Source organism: Microcebus murinus, chromosome 12 (genome assembly GCF_040939455.1).
Source record: "Microcebus murinus isolate Inina chromosome 12, M.murinus_Inina_mat1.0, whole genome shotgun sequence".
Taxonomy (NCBI): Eukaryota; Metazoa; Chordata; class Mammalia; order Primates; family Cheirogaleidae; genus Microcebus; species Microcebus murinus.
In genome coordinates this window covers 60,204,829-60,225,590 of record NC_134115.1, presented here as the reverse complement: position 1 = coordinate 60,225,590, position 20,762 = coordinate 60,204,829, and the positions used below count along the sequence as shown (strand labels likewise).

The following is a 20,762-nucleotide window of genomic DNA, read 5'->3' as shown; positions in this document are numbered from 1 at the left end:
CTCTTGGGGAACTGTCGTCTCTGTGTCTGCAACGCCTGGCACAGCACCAGGCCCTGAGTAGGGACTTAAGAATGAGGTTTGTCATTGAACTGTGTTAGTTTAGGGTGGGAAATGGAGAGCTGTAGAGAGGACGTTCTTCCAGTAGAGCCATTCACTTATTCATAGTGATATTTGAAACAAGATAGAGAAAGGTGATTCAAATCACTCTTTGGGAAAGACCTCCTTGGTCAGTTGGGATCTTCAGGCATAGGTATGGACTGAACCTAACCCAGAGCGGGCAGAAGAATGGCTCTAAAAAACAGAGGGACAAGAATTTGGAACTGGATACTGTGGTGAGAAGTCTTCTTCTTCTTTTTTTTTTTTTTTCATTTTGGAGACAGAGTCTCATTTTGTGGCATTGTTGTGGCTCACTGTAATCTCGAACTCCTGGGCCCAAGCGATCCTCCTGCCTCAGCCTCCCGAGTAGCTGGGACTGCAGGTGTGCACCACAATGCCCGGCTAATTTTTCTATTTTTTGTAGAGACGGGCTCTCACTTTTGCTCCTAGCAAAGTGCTTGGCTTTTGGGATACAAAGGTGAATCAGAAGAATACCTGCCCTCAGGGAGCTCCTGCTCTACTGCAGGAGACAGGGTATAAACACACAACTATGCTAGGAGCCTAATGGCCAAGATAAAGAAGTGCTAGGAGTTTGGAAGGCAGAGATGAGAGACAGTGATGGTGCCTGGAGCACAAGGGGAGGTTTCTCTTGGAATTTCTGACAGGGGTGGGGGAAGCAAAGGAAACAGGGCATTTCCAGCAAGGGCGACAGGACAAACTTCTCACAGGATGAAAAGGTCGGGTATCTAAGGGGTGCAGCAAAAGAAAGAGTGGCAGGAGATGAGCAGGACAGGAAGTCTGGCGTGAAGGGGGAGGGCCCTGGGTATTGTCCCCATGAGGGTAGTCCCTAACGGGGTCACCTCAGCCAGGTTACCGAGGAGGCCCCGCTCTTATCCTGGCAGGCACTTGGGAGGGCAGACACCCTACAGGTGCGGCTTGCGGCACCCACAGCAGACGGAGGGAGGCCTCTTCCGCTCCTGCTGTCCTGCTGTGATTGGAGCCGGGAGCCCCGGTGCAGACCGTGTGGGGGCCGAGCCCTGTGTGAGCCTCGGTGTTGTGTACGTCGTGAGCCGCTGCAGATGCAGAACAAGAGGCCACAGATAATTTGCATGGGATGGAGAACACATTTTCAGTTTCCTCCTCTCAAAAAGGCGAATTTCACTTTCACAGCCTTTCTTTCCCCATCCCAACCACAGCAGCTTCTTCACAGCACCTCAAGAGTCTGTTGTCACAGAGAAACCCCAGCTTTCCTCTGTGGTGTTTCTGCCTCACCAGCCTCTAGGGCTCCAAAAAGCTCAAGCCCGAGCCATTGCCATCCCCTGCCCCCAAGCCCTGGTTCCCTGCCATGTGGAAAGGGTCCCACGCTGGGAGTCAGCCTGGGCATGGATCCTGGCCCTGCCTCTAACTCAGTATGGGCTGAGCAGCTGGGGTTCCTTGTACACCAAGAGGGTTCTTTACTTGATAATCTCTGTATGTAGCTGTAGAACAGTGACTTTCTGATCTTAACACTTTCTTTGTCCTGGAAACCCAAGATAACACAACTATATAGCAAGTACTGGGGACTTGGCCCCTGTCGGTCGGGGAACTCTCGTCTTTCAGGCATCTTCTCCGGTCCACTTGGTCTGCAACCCCAGTGCTGCCTTCCCAGTTTTCTCCTATCCTCAGGTCTGGCCCATGTGCCCTCAAGTTCATTTGCTCCCCGGCTCCTAGCGATAACTCTGGAAGCTGTCACTCCAGAGGCCTATGGATCCCTGAGCTAAGGAGAGAATGCAGGTCTGCCTCCCAGCCCAGGAGGGAGGTCTCTTCTCCCTCCAGCACTGTGCGCCCATGCCACAGCCCAGCTCGTGGCTGTGCCCAGGGGTTCTTATAATAGCTGCAGAAGGTGCCTGGAGGGAGCAAGGCTGTTAAGGCTCAATATTTAAGCACTAAATGCATTTTCCACTCAGTACTAACTTGTTGATGTTTTCAGACAAATCGTTTTCTGTTGACGAAGTATGGCAGAGAGAGGCAGAGGGGTTGAGGGGACACCAGGGCCTAGGTCTGGCCATGCCTCTGACTTGATGTATAACATGGCAAGCGTCTTCCCAGTCTGGCCTTGATTTCCCCATCTGTGAAACGGGGGGTGAAGTAGGTGGGCCAAGGTGGACTAGACAATCTCTTAGGCCCTTTGCAGCTCTGACATCCGTCAGAACTTCAGCAATCTTGCCATGGCTGAGAGTCCTCTCACCCCTTGCAAGATGGTGCTGTGAGCATCACCTGGCTTGCGGAAGGGAAGGGAAGGCTGTGAGCAGACAAAGATCCCCTGGAGCACAGACAGGCCAGCTTCCAAGGCCAGGTCTGCGGTGGGGAATCCAGAGTGACCCAGGAGGCCAAAGTTAATTGAAGCGATAAAACCAGAAAACTCCCCTGGGCAGCTAAGTGCAAGGGGTTGTCATGCAAATCACAGGAAGAGATGATTAGTTGGGTGTAAGCACAGAAGAGAGGTGGCTGGTGACCCATGACTTGTCCAGGACGAGGAGGCTGGGTGTGAAAGGAGGCCGAGGCAGAGGCGAGTTTGACAGGCTCCCCTCCCAGAAAGATCAACCAGGCGAGGCTGGCAGGCAAGAGGGGGCTGATGGAGAAGAGTGAGAAAGACTTGCAGATGTTTTCCATTTCAGGGAGGTTCCCTGCTCTGCCCCAGTCTCTGGGGGACTCACTGGCTCCCTGGTTGGGGGGAAGTGGAGCAAAGACTTTTCTGAAGGGTGCCATTAATTGTGAGCAACATTTCTAGTGTCTAGGGTTATCAGCTTTCATAAAAGCTCCGGGAGGGTCTTCCCAGCCTCTGGCCCCCTCTCATCAGCATCCACGATGCTCTTGTGCTCGCCTTTGGTTGCACACCTCCAGTGATCGAGAGCTTGGTGTTGGGAAGAGCTTCTCCGCAATAAGCCGAAGTCTCTAGCCACGGGCCCAATCTGATTTTGGTCCCAGCCTTCCTCCCCAATGCACAGTGGTTTCCATCAGCACTTGGCATATATCCACGATGTTCAGCTTGGCTATGGCTGTGGGGAATTTTATGTAAAAATTAGGAATAAATGAACAAATCTTTTAGTAAATGGATTTTTTCTGTAAAATGTGGATTCAGTCAAAAGGCTGCAATCAAGGATCCAGAAGGCCACACATGGCCCCAAGGGTGCAGATCCTCCCACCCCCTTGTTGGAACTGGAATCACCTTATCATATCTCTGTACAAAGGCAGGTAAAAGACACTTTATTCCTTGGAAAGAAAAGCAATTTATGAGTACTGATATGATAAAGGTGCTAATTTGTGTGGTGCTACGTTAACCTAAAACCTGTCTCCAAGCACATCACTCATCTCCCTACTCAAATCCTTGATGGTTCCCACTGCCACCACTGCCATTGCCTCAGCTGCTCTTTATAAAGTACTTCCATCAGATGCTGTGCAAGTAGTTTAGAACTAATGTAGATTAGATATCTAATAAATAACTTACACACTTTAGTGAGAGAGAGAGAGCGTTATTACCTCCATTTCATAGATGAGGAAGATGCAACCAAGAGGTTAAAATATCAGGACCACACTCCTTAGCCTGAACTTAGAGCCTTCAGTGATCTTGCTCATTCATTTCCCTCTCCCACCCTCATGTGACCTACAGTCAAAGCAAATTGCACTAGACCCTCTTATGTAAGAGTGCCCTAGATTTTCCTACCTCCGGGCTGTTGTCCATACTCATCTTCCTCCTGATATAGCTTTCCTCTTATCCTACACGTTAAAGTTTTCCTTATGCTCTAAGGGCTAATTCCAATGCTGCTTCCTCTGTGACCTCTTTCTGCATGCACAGTGCCACGTGAAGGCCTCTCTGTGACTTGAGTTCAATCCATCCGTTTCAGGGATTCTCTTTCCCATCTTAAAATGGAAGCTCTCTGAGGGCAGGAAAGAAGTCTGGTAGATAATGACAGATGACAACACCGAAACCCAGGGTGTTTCTTTCTAAAGCAGCCAATTTTGATTAGAAAAACAATTAGTCCTCCTGGACTAAACTTCTCTAAGAAAATATATACACGGCTTTCTGAAAGATCAGGGTTGTTTTACTCTGGCATTATGTTGGTGGACTTATAGTTTCTTTTATCTTCCAATAGAATGACAGACCTTAAATCGATAATTTATTTATTTTTATTTTTATTTTTTATTTTTTTGAGACAGAGTCTAACTTTGTTGCTCAGGCTAGGGTGAGTGCCGTGACGTCAGCCTAGCTCACAGCAACCTCAAACTCCTGGGCTCAAGCAATCCTGCTGTCTCAGCCTCCCAAGAAGCTGGGACTACAGGCATGCGCCACCATGCCCGGCTAATTTTTTCTATATATATTAGTTGACCAATTAATTTCTTTCTATTTATAGTAGAGACGGAGTCTTGTTCTTGCTCAGGCTGATTTCGAACTCCTGACCTCAAGCAATCCACCTGCCTCGGCCTCCCAGAGTGCTGGGATTACAGGCGTGAGCCACCTCGCCCAGCCTAAATTGATCATTTAGAAAGGTTACGTCTTGTTTTGTCTTCTGAGGTGTGACAGAGGGTAAAGGCATGCAACACCAGCAAGTTCTGAAACCCCAACCCCTACAACGTGTGCCCCGCACTCACTCCCTCTCCACCCCGGAAGCCGTCTTTCTCAAGGAGCCTGTGCAAACCTTTCCATTTGCAAGTGCAACCTCCCAGTCTGGTTACGTCTAGTTGTCTCCATTTTGGTAATATCATGCAGAGAAGTGTTGGGGACCAGTGAGTTCAGTTCATCTACTAAAGCCTAACTGTGTCAGGCCCTGTGAGAAAGGATAAAGATGACGTGGCCTTCATCTCCTCATTCCATCGACAGATATTTGAGCTCTTACTCGACACCAGGAACCAGGCCCTTGCAGCACTCAACTCACCTGCACAGTGTGTATCTTCTCTGTGGCTACATGCCCCACGAGGGCATGGGCCACATCTGCCTGGCTCAGCACTGCACCTTGACTTTAGAGCAGTGCCTGGCACATAACAGGTATCCTATAAAATGCGTTGTAGACCTGAATGGGATTTGCATCTGTCTCACTCACTAGAGAAAAAGCCATTGCTCCTCAAGGACAGGGAGCCCTAGATGTCAGGACAGGACCTGGCTCAAGTTACAAGCTCAAGTGTTTACTGAGTTAGTTGGACAGCCCCAGGTTCTGTGGAAGTCCAGCATGGGCCACATCTCACCAGCACCAGAGCTGTGGTGTGAACTCTGGGTTCGTCATGGGTTCTCATCCACATCTGCCATGGGAACTGCTGGCTCTTGCTTTCTCATGGGATTCCTATTCCTTACTTGTGACTTCGGGAACTGAACTGTCAGTGGTGTGGAAGCTAAAAACAGAGACCTGTCTCCACGAGGCTGTTATAGAACAGCCAGTTCTAAGCACCGAAGGCTGGTGGTATGCTCAAAAAGGCACCGTGAGGGGACACGACTCAAGCCAAAACTGGTTTTCCCATTTAAACAGTATCAAATGGAGGGATATGTTCATTATCAAGGGCATGATACCTAAAAATGATCAACAGTGTGACATCTAACCAACCATCGTGGCCTGCTTACATAAAGTTTCTAGACTGCGCAAGCCACATCTTTTGTCACTGGCTGGGGAGGTATGAGGGAGTGGCTTGTGGGGCTGCATGGAATCAGCTGGAAGACTCCCAGAAGAGGGGCTGGGCTCAACATGAACAGCTGGAAGATGAGCAAAGAAGGGGTGAGCACAGAGCAAGGATGTCCTCAGAGGCCGGGTCATGGGCAGACAGCCAGAGTGATGCTTACAGCTGTTAACCTGAATCCGACCGGCAGCGAAGGGTGAGGGCTTGCCTTGCCTAACGGCGGCTGTTAGACGGAGGGTGGCCCACAGGGAGGCAGTGCTGCCCACTGGGCAGCAAGGATTGCTCTTGAGTGAAGCCAAGGGCTACCAATCACCATTAGAGGCACAGAACACCAGAGCAGGGGGGTAATGAGAACTCATCCAGGCTAATCCCACCACTCCCAATTTTATAAAGAGGAAGCTGAGGCCCGGATAGGTCTGAAGTTATCAGAGCTTTGGGCCCTCTCAAAATGACATATTTCCTTATGACAGCACCTGATTAGCAACGTGGGTACCTCGGCCTGTCCTGTGTAAGAGGCTGAGCTATGTTTGGTCGACATACTTAGGGGTGCACATGTGGAGATCTATAAGGACTATCCATTAGTGTATGCAGGACTGAACTCCCTGATATGAAAAGTGAACCGGATAAACTCTGGGAAAGGAGGATGTGAGTCTGGTTTCCCCACAGGAAATCCTTCTTTCGCACGTGTCCCCAGCTTCTCCCTCACTTGGGCAGCCACGGGGCACTTCCAGAAAGGACCACTCACACGAATAGGGGTAAGAGAGTCCTGGTGTCCAACCTCCCCTTGCTCCTCTTTCCCCTTCAGGGTCCTTCCATACTTCCCTCTCTCCTCTCCTCTCCTCTCCTCTCCTCTCCTCTCCTCTCCTCTCCTCTCCTCTCCTCTCCTCTATTCCCCCTCCCCCTCTCCTCTATTCCCTTCTTCTTGGAAAAGGCTTCATCAAAAGGGAGGCCTTGAGAATATCATGTCCTCACCCTGCTCACCTGCCTCCATCTGTTCGTCCTTCCAGATCCATCCCTTCTCCCGTCCTCGATATGAGTGCCATCAATTGAATTTTCTTCAATTCTCCAACATGCCCCTCTCTTTTAGCCCCTTTTTGTCAATGGCAACCTAACTCGAGCCAGTGTTCTGCAATGTCGATATTTCATAGCCAAGGGTAAACACTCCCTCTGCTTCCTCACTTAGAAACAGACATTCTCTCCTCTTCCCAGCTGCTCATTCCTTCCTTAGCGCACTGCAGTCTGGCCGTGTGGCTCACTGCTATCCGGGAACTCCTTTGGCAAAGGTCTGCCACTAAACCTCATACATGCTTTTCAGTTCATACTTTTATTTACCTAACACACATTTCACAAAGGAACTGAGATATAAGGATATATGTAAGATGAGAAATTATAAATAATAATTTTAAAAAGTCTTGAGAAAGGTGTAAATCAGAATCGAAAGTCAAACAGGTGGGGTGTAATCCTAGCACTCTGGAAGGCCAAGGCAGGAACATTGCTTGAGGTTGGGAGTTTGAGACCGGCCTGAGCAAGAACAAGACCCTATCTCTATTAAAAATAGAAAAAATTAGCTAGTCGTGGTGGTGCATACCTGTACCACCAGTACTCGGGAGGCTGAGGCAGGAGGATGGAGGATCACTTGAGCCTAGGAGTTGGAGGCTGCAGTGAGTTCGATTGTGCCACTGCACTCCAGCCTGGGCAACAGAGTGAGAATGTCTCCAAAAAAAAAAAAAAAAAAGGTAAAGTCAAACAGAGAACAATAACACATAGAAGGCTGCATCACACAATATAAGCTTGGAATAAAACCAAAATGCAACTTGGTAAAGCAATTCTGCTTACAGTTCTTGGGGCAGGCAGTGGGCTGCATAGTGTTCCACAAAAACATGTCTTAACCCTGGCACCTGTGAATGGTACCTTATTTGGAAATGAGGTCTTTGCAATAAAATTAATTAAGGGTCTTGGGTTAAAATTATCCTGAATTTAGGGTTAGCCATAAAAACCAAGACACAGAGACAGAGGAAAATGCTATGTGAAGATGGAGGCAGAGATTGGAGTTAAACAAGCCAAATCTACAAGTCAAGTCATGCCAACGATTGCCAGTCAGGCTCCAGAAGCTAGAAGAGAGGCATGGAATGAGTTCTCTCTCACAGCAGCGAGAAACCAACCCCGCTGCCACCTTGATTATGGACTTCTGGCCTCCAGAACTGTGAGAAAACAAATTTCTGTTTTCAGCCATCCCATTCATGGTAGTTCATTTGGTAGTCCCAGGACACTAACGCATCCTTGCTGTTTCACAGCTCCATGCATTTATACACATGGCTCCTTCTCTTAGAGTGGCTCTTCCCCTTTCATTAACCTGGAAAAGTTTTCTTCTATTATGAAGACCCAGAAGACCCATTGGAACGTCCTGCCCAGTCTCCCTTAACTCTGTCTGGCAGGACCAGCCACACTTCCTTGGTGTTACCATCATACCCACGCCTCTCACCGCACTCCTCACCTCTCGGACAAAGTATTGTTTTCTGTGTGTCTCTTCAATTGCTTGTTAGTTCCTGACGCTTGAGATTTTTCCATATTTCATAAAGTCAACCTCACGCAAGAATACTATCTGGCACGAAGAAAGTCCGTGGTAAATGTTGAATAAATCACTAGAATGGCAACAGGAATACCAAAGAGGTAAGGGTTAATGTAGTCTGAGAGTGGTCACAGAAGTGGAACTGGATATTCTGGGAAGAGGCGACAGCATAGGACAAGGCACGGAAGTAAAGCATGACCTATCTAGGACTAGTCATTCGGCCAGTGGAACTGGACAGAAGGAAAGGGACAGAGGGGAGAGAAGAGTGAATAACTGCAGAACATGAAGCTAGAAAGGCTTTGAACTCTGGGTCAGAAGTTAGACTTCAGCCTGTGGGCCATGGCTCCCAAATGCTGGTGCCCACAGTTTTCACCAGCATGCCTCTTAGGATAAAGGTCCGACTGCTTAGGCCTGAGAGGTCAGCAAGCCACCTCCTCCAGGCCCCTACTGCTGGATACTTGCCTTGTGATCACAGTCTTCTTCTTGGCCCTACATGGGCAAAGCAGAAAACAGAACTGAAGATGACCTATGGACTACTGAGCCTTGACCTCACTCAGTATTTTAAGAATATTCCCCATTCAGTGAAAAAAAACATTAAAATGTTTCCAATAGATTACTGATGTAAAACTAGACTTTTTTTGGTATATTAATATGTATAAACCCGTGAAATCATCACCACAATCAAGATAATGAACATACAGTTGGCCCTCCATATCTGAGGGGTCTGCATCCAGACTCAACCAACTACAGACAGAAAATATCTTTAAAAATTATAATAAAAAATACAAATGAAAATATAGCAAACTATTTACACAGCATTCATATTGTATTAGATAGTATATGAGAGGATGTGTGTTGTTGTATGCAAATACCACACCATCTTGTATCAGGGGCTCGAGAATCCTCAGATTTTGGATCTGTGTATTTTGGTATCCACAGTGGGTCCCAGAACCAGTTCCCCATGGATACCGAGGGACAACTGTATCCATCACTCCATGCTTCTGTGCCCCTTCGTGATCCCTACCTCCTGCTCCTCCCAACCACCCCAGCCCAGAAACCACTGATCTGCTGTCACTATAGATTAATTTGCATTTTTAATAGTATTCCACAGTGAATTTTACCTTATTGGGTGCTGAATATTTTTGTATTCCTACAAATATCTTTGAGCTTTATTCTTGGAATTTAAGATCTGGAAACAACTTGACTTTCAGATCTTGCTTTTAAGTGTCAGGAAGAGCCAGGGAAGAGTTTAGACTTGGGCTAATTTTTCCTCATTACTGAGGCAAAACCTTTCCACTAAGAGGTTTTCCACTCTGATTGGAGAGAACAGAGCTATTTTTGGCTTTGTGTGAACTCCAAAAACAGTTTTCTTCCAGGTGGTTTGCTCACACATGGGTACCGATCAGTACTCAGCCGAAGACTCTAGGGAACCCTGCGCAGGTGTCGGGGTTCTCTGTCCACGCAGCTCTCTCCTCTCTGCTATTCGGACACACAACCTGTAGCCACTTTGGCTTTGCAGACTCCCAGCTCTGCTTCAACTCAGGGAGCCCACTAGCTCTTCCTGGGTTCCCCCATCCTTGCTTTTGAATTGGGATAATCTCCAAGCAGTCAGTTGGCGCCATCAGAGGGCACACCTCACATGTTTGACGTTTCCCAGTTCACTGTGCCTCCTTCTCTGATAATCAACGTCTTGAAAATGGTTTCACTTTTTTTTTTTACTTTGTTCCAGGAGGGGGGTAAATATTGTCCCAATTACTCCAATTGTGGCTGGAAGTGGAAACTCTCCAAACTACTTTTGATGACTGTGATAAATGCAATAAAGTTGATAAATAATTAAAGTTCAATAAAGTTGAACCCCATGTTGCACTATCATACCTTAAATTGACGACTCTTGATAAAATGATTATATACAACAAAATAAAGTGGTATTTTTCTGCATTCAAAAATCATTCAGGTTGGTCCAAGTGCAGTGGTGTTTACAACTAATTGATCACAAACAGTTACAGATTCCTTTGTTCCTTTTCCACTCCCACTGCTTCACCTGGCCAGCCTTAAAAAAAAAAATCATTTAAAAAAATCCATTGGTGTAAGATTGCTAATGTATCCTTTTATGGAAACTGGTCTGAGATTATGGCTGCAGCAGATGGTGTGTTTGTTTCATTCATATCCCTGTCCTCTGTCAGGGGGCTACCCTCTACTACCCAAACCCAATTTGCCAGGGTGTATAAAGAGCCAGGGTTGACTGGGAAAGGCCCTCAGGGGCAGCTTCTAAACAGTGACTAATTAAAACACACACACACACACACACACACACTCTCTCTCACTCTCTCTCTCGTTCCTGATTAAAGTGGCCTACACTGTCTCTAGTGCTCCCTGTGAGTCTAAAATTCCCCTCCATGGGACTTGACTTGATAAAGCATCCAGCTTGACTTCTTCTCTTCTTTTCCCTGTCCCACTTCCCCACTCCTTTACTGGATTTTCTTGGAATCACTGCCTAGTAAATCACTTTAAGAACTGAGTTATTTCACAATTGTTAGGAATGGGTATGTACAACATCCATTGTATACATTAAAAGAACCAGAAACTTAAGTTCTCTGGAGACAGCAATCGTGAAACTTTTGGTCTAAATCACGCACTAACCAGCTTCATTGTGTGATTCTATCCCTGGCTGCATAATATGTCATGTCTTTCAACAGTTGACGCTTATTTGAAATGGAAAGTGTGGCTGTAAGACTTAAGGATCTGCTGAACTGGGGTCCTGGTGATGGGTTCTACAATGTAATGCAATTCTTATCCAGTCATGTCTTACTCGCCTCCACCTCTTTCCTTCCCCAACTAGCTGACTCCCTTTGTTCTCACAGCACAATTCTGGATTTACCTTGACAGTACTCACATCCTAGTCCAGTGCCCTGGAGTATGTATCCCATAATTCCTAGTGATACTACTAATTCCCCTCAATTGGCTGAGTCTCCAGTAGCCCTGTCCTTCCACAAAGTGGTCCAAATGGTCTACAGATATTCATGCCATGGAACTAGTGTTCCTTATTTCAGGTGAAGGGGACATGCCCAACCAATCTCTCAAACACCAGCCAAAAGATGAAATGCTAAGCCTTGTACGACAAGGGTACATCCTATCAGATGTGGAAGGCAATCTGCACTCCCTCCCAATGAACAGAATTCCTTTTGAGAAATGGGTCAGGGTTTCAATAAGTTTCTCAACCTTGGCACTATAGACACGTGGACCAGATAATTTCTTGTTGTGTCTATTCCATGCATTGCAGGAAGTATAGCAACATCTCTGGCCTCTATTCCCTGATGCCAGCAGCACACTCTTTTTGTTGTGAAGGCAAAGCATAAGATCAGGGGATCAAGATGGCTACAAAGAAATAAAAGGCTTTCTTATTTTGAATTTCCAGTTGTTTCTTGTAAGAAGCTTCTCTCCAAATCTTTTACCAACAGATTATTCCTATATTGTTAATCCTGTCTCTCCTTACACAAACATAGTCTACATCAATCTTTTCACTGCAGCACTAAGGAATGTTTCTTTGCCACAGTAGCAGAGGGAAAAAGGAATAATAATATTCCATGCTATTGTGGGAGTGAGGAGATGAACACGCACAGACTGCCAGGGATATATAAATGACTGGAGGAAAATCTGGCTTTTGGGGAATATAATTTGGTAATATGTACTAAAATTTTCATGAAATACATGTATGCTCTTTGACCCTAAATGCCATTTTATCACAAATGAATGGAGAAGATATGATGTAGAAGGATTTTTGTTTAAATAATATCAGAAACAACCAAAATGTTCAACAGTAGGGAGCTTATTAAATTATGGTATAGCCATAATAGGAAATTATGTAAAAATGTAGACATATTTTAATAAGATTTTCCCAATTAAAAAAATAGGTTACAAAACAGTGTATACACAGGTATAGAAAAACATCTGGAAAGATAGACTCTAAGAATTTTAACCATATTTTTTGGGTGGAAAAATCATGAATGATTTTTAAAAAATTATACATGTATTTTTATGTTTTTCCTTTTTTTCCCCTTTAAAATGAGAGCCCAGGAAAGGAGCCACTCAAGCTGCTTCAAATGAAAGTGGGGCCAAAGGCAAAAGACATTTAGTCTTCTCAATCCTAGCAACTATATGGCTCTTTATTGTTTTGGACATCTGTTTTTCTTCTCTTTTCTTTATCCATGTAAAGTGTTATTAACTGTTGAATCTATATATTAATATATTTTGAGCTCTCCATTCTTGTATGGAAAGAATTCGAGTCCATAAACTAAGTGACTGACTGACTAACCTCAACTGAATACCTGGTGTAAGAGCCAGGGCCGCAAGGGAAATAGAGAGGAAACGGAGCAGAGGCTCCTCTGTGTTCCTGTTCTTCCTGTACCAGGAAATAGAGACTGCATCCTAATGGCCACAGATGAAGTAGCTCAGCCTCCTTTCCTATCTGAACAAAATGTCTAACAAAAAATAAAAGGTTTTGGGAAAAATAAGATTGTGTGCAGAGACAGAAAAAAAGTGTTTCCTTTCTTTCTTCCTCCAAACAACCTAATATGTATAAAAGAATCTAAAGAATGGCAATCCCACTTCTGCCCCGAGAGGAGATGCCCTAAGATCAGGAGTGCTTGCTACACAGGATCAACAATAAGCCACATTTGTCAGGTCCTATTGAGGAATAATGCCAATAATCTTAAGGTTTACCACTTTCATGAAGCTGTTTTATATGGCTGTCACTTTTAGCTGGGTGTTGAAAAACCCTGGTTGCTTACCTTAGGGTCAAAACAACCTGAGCTTATGTTAGGAAGCCATACACCAATATACAATAAACTTAGCTGAAATCTAAAGATTTCAGACTAAAGATTGTAGGCCTACAATTTACATTAGAGCTGACATGGGAGGAGAGAATTAATTCTCCCTACCCCCCCCCCATGAGAGAGCTTGTCCTATTAGATGTATAGCAGTTTGCATACTTCCCCAAAGAGTAAAATACAAATTTAAGAATCCAACATTATAAAATTGTCCTATTTAACTGACTCTATTCCATTTTATTCTGGCAGAGAGCCTGTGCTTGGGCAACATGGGCATTTTCTACTCCAGTTTATGGTGATGTTATAACTTTAGTCGCCTATCCAACACAGCTATGCCCCATGTGGCCCGAACTCTCATTGTCTTCTTATATAACAGACACATTTATTTACTCTATTTCAGACATTTTATTTTTTTTATTCAAACATTAGGCTTTGATAAGCACAAAAGGTTCACAAGTACAAAAATTCTATACAGCTTTGTGGCAGTTAAAAAATCCATAAAACAAAACAATGTTTTAATTTGGGTAACATTCTTCTGTACAGATCTGAGTCTTCTTGAAATGTGGCTGTAAAAATAATAAGAAACTATTTCACTGTGATTATGTTAAAATTTTTGATGACTCTGTTTCACTTGTTTTAGGAAATCTGTCTTGTGGCATTTATACTAGATGAATTCCTTATCTGTATTTTGCTACAGCCCAATTCCCTGCCTCTTCAGGGCTTCAATGATACCTTTGTTTTTACAGTTTGTGGGTGTTCTGTTCAAAGAAGGATTCTGACAACAGTATCAGAAGAAAGAAAAGCTGAATTTAGATTTATAGCTATTCCCCTTTCCACTGTTTAAAAAAAATGCTGAAAAAGACTATTGAAAATTTCTTATTAGTGTTAATTTCTCTTTCTAGCAGGGCTTAATTTTCATACTTATATTGTGGATGAATTACATTCAATAAGCTTTTATTTTTTTCAAAGTATTTGTAAAAAGTTTTCTTGAAAAGATGAATTTTTCTTATCCTTAGGATTCTGAGTAAAAATAACATTGGAACAGGAGAAGTCCAAGATTATCTATTTTCTTAACAAATAATCTGTTGGACATAGAGAACTGAGATCTCCATGGTTTTTGTTCCAAAACTCTAGGTATGGCTGAAATTAAAAAAACTTCACTTTAACCATAAATAATAAATATACTGGCAGAATGCTATAAAGACCAAATGAACAATGGAAAGTCTAATTAGAGGCTGTTGTATGGCTTAGTTTTTTTTTTTCCTCTGCTTAATAAGAAATAAATTATCTTTGTCATCCTCTTCCAAGTATCTCTCTTTTTTCTTCTGCTTGCCCCACTTGCCCTCTTTGGGAAGTTTGTCTTCTCTTGATTTGTGGTAATGCGATGAACAGTGAAAGGACTTACGAGTCTTCCGAGTTTTAATACTGCCAGGAGAAGAGTGAGTTTTTGGGCCCCTGGGAAAATCCTCATCCACTTCACGATGTCTGTCAGCTTTCCGGTGTTTTTTACGGTCTCTATTCCTGTACATCATTTCTTTATCTTCTTGAGGCCACCTGCTACTCTTCCACAAGGCATGGCTCTTCCTCCTATAATAGGGGGGTCTCTCATCTGCTCTTTCCGAAGAAGATACTGTGAACCGCCTTGGAATATGCCCACGTTTCCGGAGTACTAGAAAATATAAAAGTATTTTTGCATATTTATATACAGTCCATGCTGAGCTTTCATAAGTCTGTAAATAACTTAGTAGACAGGGAAGCTAGACATTTAAATGTGTTAACAATGACATTCTAGGTCGGGCGCGGTGACTCATGCCTGTAATCCTAGCACTCCGGGAGGCCCAGGCGGGAGGATTGCTCGAGGTCAGGAGTTTGAAATCAACCTGAGCAAGAGCAAGACCCTGTCTCTACTATAAATAGAAAGAAATTAATTGGCCAACTAGTATATATAGAAAAAATTAGCCGGGCATGGTGGCACATGCCTATAGTCCCAGCTACTCGGGAGGCTGAGGCAGCAGGATTGCTTGAGTCCAGGAGTTTGAGGTTGCTGTGAGCTAGGCCGACACCACAGCACTCACTCTAGCCTGGGCAATAAAGGAAGACTCTGTCTCAAAAAAACCCAAAAAACAAAAAACAATGACATTCTAAAGAACCCTTACTAAGATAAAAAAAATAAATAAATAAAATCACTCATTCAAAATTGAATGGTTGTAGTTCTATATTCCTGATTGCTAAAAGTGGAAAACATTCAGAAATCCAATGATAGCTATTTATTTTATTTGTTTAACTAGGTTAAACAATGAAGATGAGGACCAGAAAGAACAATAATTATTTTAGCTTTGTGAAGAAAAGTCACGTCTGACCAACTCAAGTTTCTCTAGTGATAAAGAGACAGCCCTAGAAGACAGGGTCAAGCAAGATGTATAAAATGGCCCTTGACAGTCTCATATGACATTTCAATTACTTTCTAAAGATAAAGCCTGGCCACAGTACTTACAGGCAGAACCAAACTACCCAGATTATTCTCCCAGAGTCTAGATCATGAATTTGCAGAGCATGTGCTTAGGTGTGTACATACACATGCATTTTGGAGGTTTCAGTGCTACAGCTGATGTTACATTTTGTCAGGACTCAACACTTAATATGAATCTCTGATGGTAGTGATTCTGATAGGGGTAGGTGGGAGAGGAGGTTACAGTCAGAAATGAAAACTGACATGTCACCAGAATCTTGAAAGAGCCAAGAAGTGGTCAATAAAAACTTTTAGCTTAAATAAAAATTTCAATGGATCACAGTGAACCTGAAAGTGTATTTATGCTACAGAGTTGTTGATATATAGCCAGCCAAAAAGGAAAACAAACTTTTTTCTCTGATTATGAAAGGTATAACTGCTCATTATGGAAAACTTGGGAAAAATAGAAAAGTATATCTAATTAAGTTATCTAATCATAATCCTCATGCACTATGATTTCACCACACAGTTGACCCTTGAACAACATGGGTTTGAGCTACATAGGTCCACTTATATGTGATTTTTTCCCAACCAAAAGCAGATTGAAAATATAGCATTTGAGGCCGGGCATGGTGGCTCATGACTATAATCATAGTACATTGGGAGGCTGAGGTGGGAGGATTGTTTGAGAGGAGTTTGAGACCAACCTGAGCAATACAGCGAGACCCCGTTTCTACCAAAAACAGAAAAATTAACTGTGCGTGGTGGTGTGCACATGTAGTCCCAGCTGCTCAGGAGGCTCAGGCAAGAGCATTGTTTGAGCCTGGGAGTTTGAGGTTACAGTGAGCTATGACGACGCCACTGCACTATAGCCTGGGCAACAGAGTAAGATCTGTCTCAAAAAAACAAAAAACAAAACAAAACACACAAACAAACAAAAAAACCCCCAGCACTTGAAGAATGCGAAACCCATGTATATGGGTGGCTGACTTTTTGTATACTCAAGTTCTGCAGAGACAACTGTAGGACTTGAGATGCATGGATTTTGGTGTATGAGAGGGATCCTGGAACCAATACCGAGGGACAACTATAGATAATTATTGAATATAATATGTAAAATATGCAGGAGCTATGAGAAGTAATTCCTCTACTTTTCTCATAATTAGTAACTTCATTTTGAAAAGAACATGAACTAAGAGAAAGTCCAGAAAAAAATAACAAAAAGGGCAAAAAAGTCAGAAAGCAATATACAGAACAACTCAAAAAACACAGAACTATTTTGTCCTGAATGAAAGCAAGAAAGGTAATTTGGAAAACCATGTTGAAGTATACAATAAGAAAGAACAGAGTTAGAGAAAGTAAACTTAAATGATAAGATACTAATTTAGTCATTAAGAACTTTATGTTAGCAATAGTAAATACAGAACCCACAGAGGCAGCTGTGGACGTGGAGCTCTGCTTGCAATGGTGGCCTATGAGAAATGACTGGAGTAGCATGGTGGCTCATACCTGTAATCCCAGCATTTTAGGAGGCTGGGGTTAGAGGACTGACTGCTTGAGGCCAGGAGTTAGAGATCAGACTGGGTAACACAGCGAGAACCTGTTTCTACAAAAAATTAAAAAATAGCCAGGTGTGGTGGCACATACCTGTAGTCCCAGCCACTCAAGAGGCTGAGGCAGGAGGATCCTGAGCCCAAGATTTTGAGGCTGCAGTGAGCTATGATTGTGCCACTGCACTCCAGCCTGGGTGACAGAGCAATACCCTGTCTCAAAAAAAAAATAAGTGGGCAGGAAAGCTGCTTTCCTTGAAGAATACTAGAGACATACAAAAGGAAAAAGTAATTCCTTCTCCAACAGAAAAAATGCCAAAGGAGCCTTTAAAAACTCTGCATACATAGATGGATAGCAGTATTTTCTGGACATATTCTAAAATGATCACTATGTGAGAAAATGTTTATTGTGAATAGAGTCCAATACAGCATTTTTTCTCTCTTGCTTGCTCTCCCCCCGCCCCCAGCCCAGACATGCAATGGTGGATTTCTGATGTATGTGCTTGGTTTCTGGAGATCAAGAAAGTTCTAGTTTCTATGGTAATTATTAAAAATATTTTCTATGCTAACCAATGACCCCCAAAGGCAAAGACAGTATAAAAAAAGAAATTTAGAAAGTACTGCAAAAGTGATCTAATAAGAAGTCTAGTAACATACCTTTTATTTCTCGTTTTAGTCTCTTCTCTCTCTCTCGAATTTCATATTTGTCATCATAGTAGTTGATGAATGGTGATTTTGGAAACTCATCATATGGTATTTCTTCTTCACATTCCTACAAATTGTATTTGAAATTATGATGTCACAAGGTCACACTGTTCAGAAAACCTTTTTACAAGATTCTGGATCATGTTAATTCTTTTTTATTTTTTCCTAGCATTGACTGTGGTGGGAAGGACCATGTTTTTTTTTATTTTTTATTTTGTTTTTAGAACATGATGAAGAATGGTAGGGAAGGACCATGTTAATTAGAGATGAGCCCCATGTTGCTGGTAACACAAGCTGTAGCTGTAGCACATAGTCCTTGCTGGGGTGCTAGGAGGGTCACCCAGCCCTACACCCTATTGCACTTATAATGTTATTTTTTCAGGCTTGGGTTTTCTTCCCTTACTTCTTTACCTATGAACTCTTCTTATCTTTTTGCAGTCTTCTCTGCCAAATTCCTCCCCTAGTCTGAGTTAACAACCTTGCCCCTCTGTTAGAGGGCTTATTTTATTTGGACCTATGTTAATACTAGTCCTTCGCTTGTTTTCTCTTCCAAAAGACTTCCATCAAGTGTTTCTCCCAACTCTTCTTCCCATCCCCAAAATGTGGGTGTAAATTCTTAGCCCTTTATTCCCTTCTCTAGACACAAATAGTTTGAAAGCTTATTTTAACTCAACATTCACTGCTTATAAGGGTAGTGATTATTATGGTGGGGAATAAGGTGGTGGTGAGTTATGTCTAGTTTGGAAATGTTCTGAGGTAATTCTGAGACACTCCAAAGGAAATATCTCTTTTCCTTGCTCCCCATCCAAGCTGAGATCACTACTCTCCCTCATTCTCCTAGGACAGCTCTCCATTCTCATGACTCTGGTCTCCCCACAGCTGATATTTCCCAAATCCAAATCCTTTGGCCTAAACAGCTCCTCATATAGCAGGCTTTTGTTTATCATGATCTCTGATAAATATCCATTCGGCATGTTTTAAACATCTTTTCTTTGAAAGAGGCTTCCCTTTGGAACTTTCCCATTTCTACCTTCTGCCATCTTGCCCAAAATTTATTTACAAATGTTCAATATTTCTTAGCTATGTAATGAAGAATTAGAATATCTTTTAGATAGTATGTGAAACAGACATATAAAATTTAGCTGATTCATCATAACTTTCTCATTATAGACTGGATTTGTACTTTTAAGACATCTGACCAAGTTGGTAGCCATATGTTTATGTACTTAATTTTTAGAATTAAAAAGATTATGAATCATTCTAAATGTACACTTAAGTATAAAAAAAGAACATCTGTATTTATCACTCATATAAAATCAAAACATTTTAATTGACTTCTATTTTTTCCTCCCAAGAAATACAGCATTACAGATACACGTCAAATCCTCTGTGTAACTCCTTCCCATTTCTCATTCATCTCCTTCTCTTTCCAGAAGTTAATACTGTCATAAAGTTGATGTCTGCCATTCTCATGTGTTTTTATACCCTTAATATTAATATTCCCATAAATAATAGTGTAAGTTTGGAGTTTTCAGACTTCATAAAAATGGCATCATTCTGTAAGTATTTTGAAATGGCTGTGGGTTTTTTGTGTGTGTGTGTGTGTGGTTTTTTTTTTATTTTGGCATATTATGGGGGTACAGATTTTAAGGTTTCAATAAATGCCCATTTCCCCCCCTCCCCCTAAAAGTCTGAGTCTCCATCATGACCATCCCCCAGATGGTGCACATCTCACTCATTATGTATGTATATACCCGCCCCCCTCCCCCCTCCCACCTGCCCAATACCCTATTACTGTAGTACCTATGTGTCCACTTAGGTGCTACTCAGTTAATACTAGTTTGCTAGAGATTATATCTGGTGCTTGTTTTTCCATTCTTGGGATACTTCACTTAGTAGTATGGGTTCCAGCTCTAACCAGGAAAATATAAGATGTGCTATATCACCATTGTTTCTTAGAGCTGAATAGTACTCCATGGTATACATATACCACATTTTATTAATCCATTCTTGGATTGATGGGCACTTGGGCTGTTTCCACTGGCTGTGGGTTTTAATAGCTTCACAGAGTAAGTTGGGTAGTGTTACCTTGGATTATCTATTTCTGAATAAAGGTTTGGTAAAACATGCCTTAGAAAACTATCCAAGTCTGGTAGATGTTAGCGGGGAAATTTTTGATTACTTATTCAACTTCTTTAATGGTGCTGGTTCAGTTGATTTGTTCTTTTGAGTCAGTTTCATTAACGTATTTTTCTAGAGAATTATTTAATTTTGGTTCTTATCTTCATTATTCCCTTCCTTCTGCTATCTTTAGATTTACTCTGTTGTGACTTTCTGGATTATTTTGTGCTTTTTTTTGATCCTAAAAGTTATGTGGTAAACCTATATGGTAACATTAAGAAACACTTTAATAAACTGCTATCCATGCCAGCTCCAAGTTCCCATTCCCCGGAGAAAGGATACCCTTGGGCCTAAGGAACACTTGGGCCTAAGATTCTAATCATAACTGAAATGAAAAATAGCTAATTAATAAACAGATGAAGGCATAAAACTCAATAGCATGAGTAATACAGCATCATATTCAGAATATTCTAGTACTATAATGGTGATGTGTAAAGCAATTTTATTTCTAGTAAAGATTCTAACCATAAAAAAGTAAGAGCAAATTGGTACTAGAGATCTTGATACATTCAGGTAATACCCACTTCAATATAACCTTGTAATTCTCCTTGCCCCTGCACACCTTTTCAAACCCTGCTGGAGCAGTATCTTCGTGCAGTGACTACTGTTGTCTTTCCCTCTCCAACTAGAGAGTGAGTGGAATCAGGGAAGAGTGATGTAATGTTCACCTCAGAATGTCTTTCACAAGAAGCTATTCAATAATAATATCTGTAGGGCTGGATTTCTGAAGCTGAAGGGGAGGG

General features: G+C 42.7%; 1 protein-coding gene across 2 annotated transcripts in view; it reads right to left on the bottom strand.

Annotated features, from left to right (window-relative positions):
• Positions 1 to 12,932: 12,932 nt before the first annotated feature.
• Positions 12,933 to 20,762, bottom strand: part of ZCCHC7 (zinc finger CCHC-type containing 7) — a 214,561-nt gene continuing 206,731 nt past the window's right edge. Inside the window, exons 8-9 of one of the 2 annotated variants that reach the window (XM_076008850.1) lie at positions 17,791 to 17,905; positions 12,933 to 14,803 (exon numbers count right to left, since the gene is read on the bottom strand). In XM_076008850.1, the coding sequence (XP_075864965.1) occupies positions 14,382 to 14,803; positions 17,791 to 17,905 (537 nt within the window). In that variant the 3' untranslated portion in view covers positions 12,933 to 14,381. The remainder of the gene's footprint in view (positions 14,804 to 17,790; positions 17,906 to 20,762) is intronic. The other variant, XM_012769108.3, reaches the window with a different exon arrangement.